We start from the raw sequence: 7,365 nt of genomic DNA on the forward strand, positions 1-7,365 counted from the left end.
TTTTTTTTTTCAAATTAGAATGAGGAGGTCGGATCAAGGGGTAACTTTTAAAATTTAAATGGGAACCTATATTTTTGAAACATGATTGGAGCACAATTTAATTTTTAATACATTTTGACGGGTTGTTTGCATTTATATGTTAATAATTGAAGGCTCTATCAACTATTTAATTTAGTTGCAAATTTATAGAATTCAAAATTGAATAATACTAGAAAAGTGCAAATGTATATTATTATAACTATAATACTCATTTATGGCATTTTACAAATTAAAAATAAAATCCAAATGTCAAAGAATTACTAACATATTATAATGTAAATAAGCTGTCAAAATTCATTAAAAAATAAACGGTGTGAATAATATTCCAAAAATAAAGATTCCCATTTGAATTTTAAAAGTTACCTCTTGAACCACCTTATTGTAATTTAAAAAAAAATATATTTTATATATCTACCTATTAGTATTACCAAATTAGTTATAACAGTTATTAGATTACATGATTCAAAAAGGTTTTCACATAATAGGTACTTTTTCCTAATTATTTTAATACTTCATAGTGAAATCTGCTATCACATAAAATTTGTTATATTAATTAATATTAATATTAATATTAATTTGTTAAATTAATTTGAATATGTTTCTTGTGGTTGTGATACTGCAGATGCATTATTAGTGTTTTTTGATTTTTGTTCTGGATAGAATATATAATTAGAATTTAGGTAGGTATATGTAGACAATTAATAATATTTATCTATTTAATCTATCTAGCCTTTATATAAATTAAAATATTTTTAATAATTTCAAACATGGGTATTTACCATTATCTGAATCTGATGAATAGGTAGGCAAATCATTATCTACACTAGATACATCATTATTATTATCTTCAGAAGAGCTTGGTGAAGAATTTTTAAAACTAATTTTTTTCCTTGATCTTCTTTTTTTGCTATGTTGTATTATTCCATCAATATCTGATGTTTGTTCAGCCAACTTACATCTATGTCTTGCATCTAGTATATTTTCTATGAAACAGTTGATGATTATTTTATAAATTTTATTTCAACATTAGATAAAAAACTATAGAATGTTAAGCCACAGATATAATATATCAAATATGAAGTAGTTTATATCTGTGTGTTAAGCAGTTATTTTATTATAGCCTACTTGAAGATAAAAAAAAATATAGGTACATTAAATTGGTTCTTTAAAGCGCAATGCTAAGTGAAATTCCATGTATAAGTCTAAGGATATCTATCTAAATAAATCTAATATGTTTAAACATTTGATTAAAATGTATTATAAATACTTAAAAAAAAATAAAAAGTTTAAATTTATGAGATTATTGATATATTATATTAATTGTTTGTTACATTTTTCTAAAAACGGAAGCCATTGCAGGTTAACAAACAATAAAAACATATTTGCCTCCCTGATCAATATTTTGTTTAATATTTATATATATTTATATAATTATAATTACAATTCATGGACATAACACGACACATTATAATAATATAAGGTTTTAAAATATAATATTATACAACACATACCTATTATTATTATACAGGTAGGTACCTATTAAATAATAATATTATGAGAGAGTACAAGAGAGAGTACCTAGATAATATTTTTTAATAGATTTAACTTTATAGTCAGTCTACAAAGGGTAAAATTGGCCTGGCCCTGAATATATCCATTCAGACAACTATATATGGATTAAGATAGGAAATGCAACTGATTTATTAATTTATTTGATACATCACGTAGTACAAGTGTACGTAAAAAAATGATTGGGTTTACTAAATTTAATTCCAAACATTAAATTTGTTGTATGTATAAAAGGTTAAACCTATATCGTAATGTTAATTTAATGATTCTGATTTATTCATAATTCCAAATAAATAATTTTAAAATTAATTAAAAGAAATTCTTACCAATTTTTTCGCAGCCAGGAAACATTCTGGCTTTTAAAAACAGAAAATTTTTGCTTGTTGGTTTTTCTCGTCTTTCGATATTTTTTGCCGAATTATCCATTGGCCAAGCACATTTATTGTTGTACTTGTTAAACCAAAAGTCCGGGACAACTTCAACGGTGTTGTCATTAAAAAAGTGTACCACAGACCACGCCATTTTTTGAACACGTTCACGAGAGTAAGAATGCACTTTCTTAGTTCTTTAATTTAGTAACGTAAATCGTTGGTACTTTGGTAGCCATTTGTCAATCCTTATGAAAGTTAGGTTAGTCACGGAGCACAAAAACAATACGGTAACAGTAAAATATAGAAATGCATCACGCACAATGCACAAACCGCAGCCATCGTTGTGTTGGAGCTTGTCACGTGACTCGTGAGCAGCTATGGGGCCAACAACACAGTCAGTGATTAATATAAACAAATGGAAAAATATATAATAATGATATCAGAACCATGCGCGCCGGGTTTTCCAGTTTTATTCATAGACACAGCTAGAATTTTCTTACTCCGTCTTATCTATATTCCATAATTTATGGTTTTGGTGGTGGTAAAAATAGTGTGCGCGTACGTGGTACGTCCTTTTGTACGTACAAAATATAAGAATTTTAGAATAATTGTAATTTGTAATATTGAAATATTTTACATGCTATTATACTAAATTACGAAACATATTTTGGTTGAAAATAAACTAATATTATACTGACCATCATGGTACCATTGTTATTATGTAGGTATATAATAATATGAAATATGAATTACCTACAATTAAAACATATATTATTGACAAATGACAAGGTAATAGGATTGTTTTAAAAATCAAATAATAATAATCTGAAGTAGGTACACTAATTTGGTTAATTTTAATTTTTCAAAAGTCAGTAAAGTACTATAATAATAATATAGTGAAATAACAAGTATGTTATATTCTATAAAATGTAATATGGCCTGTGGGTAATACTATTACTAATTATAAATTATATTATACAATATATACAGATTTGTACAAAAACATTCTCAGTTGAAGTTTAACAAATTTACAATACCTACAACTTATATAGTTAATAATTATACAATAGCACTATTAGAAGATACAGATTTATTATTATTAATTACATATATATAGTACCTAGCTAATAAATTAATATTCACATTAAAAAAAATATTATAGACATCATTATATTTATAATAGGTATTTTAACATGAAACTATATATTATAATTATTTTATTTCAATAAATAAGGTGGTATTAATGGTTATGTTAATTCACTGAGTAGTATGAATAATAGGAATAGCAATTGTTGTATTTTTACTGTCATTTAAAAACATGAACTTAGACTTTATATGTTTAATTAACCACCAGCTCAACGTATCATCTAAATCATTAATTGTAAAAATATTTAATTTTGAACTTTTTAATGGTTTTAAGTAATAATCCGAAACGGTTTTAAATTTATAACCAACCATTATAATTTCATCATTAACTGCAGCAAGACATATATTTACTATTTTTACAACCTCCCCATCATTTGTCTGCACATAACAATCGGCAATGTTTTTTGTTTTAATTTCACTATCTTTAAATATCATATAGTTATATTGGTATTTAATCCGTACATCGATTGGTAAAGGTCCTTCAATGTGTCGGTTTTTAAATACGTAATCACCATGTTTAAAATTGCAATTATTAATCGATAAATCGGATACATTATTAAATGATATTTGTTCTGAATAACGTTTTACTGCTTGTTGAAGAGGTTGATGACATTTTCGCATATATTTTTTTTAGAACCATCATATGATTCTCGAACGGAAACGTACTACAATTATCCAAATTACCAAATTGTTCATAATCATCACATAAATGTTGTATTGAATGCACATTATGGGATAACCATTCTTTACCATAAATATCACTAAACTTTTTAACAAAGTAGGTCAATAAGTCCCTGCTAAATTTTAACAAACTATCGTTAATACTTGGTGTCAATAATAAAAACATGCCAACATGTAAAGTTAGAAAATGAGCATAACATACATCACTTATCACATTTTTTTAAAACTACGGGACCTAAGTATAGAAGAAACGTTCTTAGTTCTGTGGCTTTCCAACGGTTTATTTCATCGGTTTTCTTTGAAAATCACTAGGTATATATGATTTAAGTGATATTAGTTTTAAGCTTAAAATTTTAGTTTCAGAACCACGGATTCGCACTTTTAAAGGACCTTTAAGCCACAAATTAATCAGCTTTCTCATTACTCCCAAACATATAAGGTGCATATAATCGAGAGAGAAACAATTAACAATGTTTATGTCAGGAATATTAATTAGAATTGACATAGATGTTCCAATATGATGTTCTTCTTGATTTTTATTTATAAAATGTTCATGTGTTCGTTTAGCACAATTTAAATCGGGAAAACAAACTCTTCGTTCTAAATATTCACCCTCTACTAAACATCGGGAACATGAAAAAAAACCACTATGACCTTTTGTTTTTAAAACGTAGGCTTTTGCTAGGACATCACAACAAAATACATCTAATACAATCTTAGCTTTACATAAAAGCCCGTTTTTATTAATTATCTCAATACCATTATTAATTAAATTTGTAATTTCTTCATAAAAATCTTGTAAAAACTGATTGCTTTCCGATGGTTTATCTTTTCCCCAATACAGTCCAATCGGGAATACTAATTTAGAGTTGGGTCTTATATAACCTAATATGGGCCAAAACGTACTAGTTGAACTTTTGGTAAGAGGTAATCCATCAATACCTACAACTAATTTTAAAACTGGATTTTCACATTTACAAATATAATTATTTTTAATACCGTTTGCAATGCCGAAATGGTAATATTTTCCTGGTGGAACATCTTTTAAAGGTATTTTTACATGTGACACATCAGTTCTAACTAAAGTTCTGGCATCCATAGGGAGAGATGGATCATAACAATACTTTAAGATTTTAAGAAGTTCCGACAAAGATACATTTGTAATATTATATTTTACAGCCCAATTAGCGAGTTTCATAGTTGCAGAATTTGATTTATTTTCAGTTACTCTTTTGCCTTCACGTTGTTCTTTATCAGATTCAGAACTCGATGTTTCTGAATGGTTTAAATTACAGTCTGACAAGTCATCATCAGTATCATAATGTGATTCTGCAGTAACGCAGTTCAACAGTGGTAGATCGTCGTTTGTGTTATCTATATTGGTACACACATATAAAAAAAAATATACTTGACATAATAATAATTAAAATAATTTGTGTGTTTTAGGTATATATTATCGTAATAGCTATACCTGCTTGAACCCACATATAACAGACAACAATAAAACTAATAAAAATAAACTTTGCTTGCTAATTTACTAGAAATTAAGAAAATTAGATTTGTTTACCAATCATTAGTAGAATCAATATAAACTATGGTATTATTTACTATTTGGGGATTTGCCTACTATATAACACTATATCAATTCAAAATTATAGAAAATCGAGTAATAAAAAAGTAATGAGTAGAGCGCGGATTTCTATGCAATTGCATATTTTTTTCCTTTTAATATTTTTGGATTTTTGTCAGTTATCACTACAAATCATCATGATTTGAAGCTAATGGTGAAATCTTTTTTTGCATATTTCTGCATATTTAAAGGTTATTGCATATTTCGGCAAAATTCAAAATTTATTGCATATTGAAGCGAAAATTTATTTTTTTCATACATGAAAGCGTTTCAATAATTGACAAAACGAAAGAAAAAAATTCATTCTATTCCTGGATCGAAAGGTGTAACACTTACAACAAAATTAAACGAGCTTTCCAACAAAAATGAAGTTCTGAAAATTCTACGAAAAATTAATTCAGTGTTATTTGGCAAAAACATTCAGTTCGAAGATCTTTATCAAGATCCGACAATTCTAAGTTGCTTAAAATATGCCCCCAATTTCGGTTGACGTTGAACGTTTGTTCTCAGTCTTTAAAAATATGTCAACCGATAAACGACACAGTTTCACAGAAGAAAAACTTGAAATGCATATGATTATTCATTTTAATAATAAATAAAATTTAAAAAATAAATTTAGTTCAGAAAATTCCCTAAATTTTTTTTTATTAAGTATTTAAGTAAAGTTTTATTGTAAATTTTAAATAAATAAAAAGTTCTTGCATATTTTCATAATTTTATATTTAAGTAATTAATTATTATAAGCTTTATTGTAAATTTTAAATAAATACAAAATTCTTGTACATTTTTTACATATTTTCATAATTTTGACTGCATATTTTTTGCATATTATCATGATTTTTACTGCATATTATATGGCATATTTTGATACTTTTAAGTGCATAAAAATCCGCGCTCTAGTAATGAGCAATGAAAAAGCTGGTAAGTGAGATTATGGTGGTGTGAGTTTGTCCTTCGTCCCTTATCCGGTCCTCGGACAAGATAATGGTGATGAGTGTATTAAGTTTTAAAGAAACAATGACTCATTTCTTTAGTATAAAATTATTTATAATATAATAATTTTGTACTTTACCGTTATTACTTATTAGTCTAACAGATAATATACTCCCCCCCCTCAAAAGAATCTTCGTACTATGACAACTAGGTACTATTATCGGTATACTACTTATTACTTATTACTTTATTAGATACTATTATGGGTTATAACTTATGAATTATGATAATTATGGTAGGGATATACGATAATTATTTGAATCATGAACCTCACGATGTCGATTACTTGACGACTCTGAGGTACCCGATAACGAATCATAACAATACAAATTATTATTTTGTAATAATTAAATTATTATTTTGACTAAAGTCCCCATCGGATAATGCTTCAGTACATTGATCATTATTTTCTAATTGTAATAATTGTAATTCATCTAATACACGTCTCCTCTTCGTCGATTTACTCAATTTATTCATAACTTTTGATTTGAACATACGAAACTATAAATTATCAATCTTTTATTAAAATTAAGTTATTAATTCTATAGATACACCATACACGTACATTATATGTTGTGCAGCTATATTTATAAATAATAAGTCACACAAACAAAATAATAACAAAAAAATTATAATTATGTTATCATATAGGTATTAATTATATTTGTTATCATTTTATCAATATCAGTATTGTCCATAGATAATAAAAGATTTTTATTATCTATGGTATTGTCGAATAATTGTTATTACGATATCAATATCATAATTTTGTTGTTTTGAAAATGTCACACGCGTGATGTGATGGATTTCATGTCGGCCACCGGTCGTGCGCACACACGTAGTACGTACGTACCTATTTATAATCAATGTTAGTACGTACACTCGTACATTGTAGATCCACTTACAGGTGTCGAACGTGCAACCGTAACCATCATT

General features: G+C 26.6%; 1 protein-coding gene across 1 annotated transcript; it reads right to left on the minus strand.

Moving 5' to 3' along the window:
• Positions 1-780: 780 nt before the first annotated feature.
• Positions 781-2,531, minus strand: LOC112689486. The gene is made up of 2 exons (XM_025563220.1): positions 1,935-2,531; positions 781-1,022 (listed from the first exon to the last, which is right to left on the minus strand). Exons 1-2 carry the CDS (start codon positions 2,128-2,130, stop codon positions 781-783), a joined length of 438 nt encoding a protein of 145 aa, XP_025419005.1. The 5' UTR covers positions 2,131-2,531.
• Positions 2,532-7,365: the final 4,834 nt, after the last annotated feature.

The sequence above is a fragment of the Sipha flava genome, unplaced genomic scaffold (genome assembly GCF_003268045.1).
Source record: "Sipha flava isolate LNK unplaced genomic scaffold, YSA_version1 449_pilon_pilon, whole genome shotgun sequence".
Classification (NCBI taxonomy): Eukaryota; Metazoa; Arthropoda; class Insecta; order Hemiptera; family Aphididae; genus Sipha; species Sipha flava.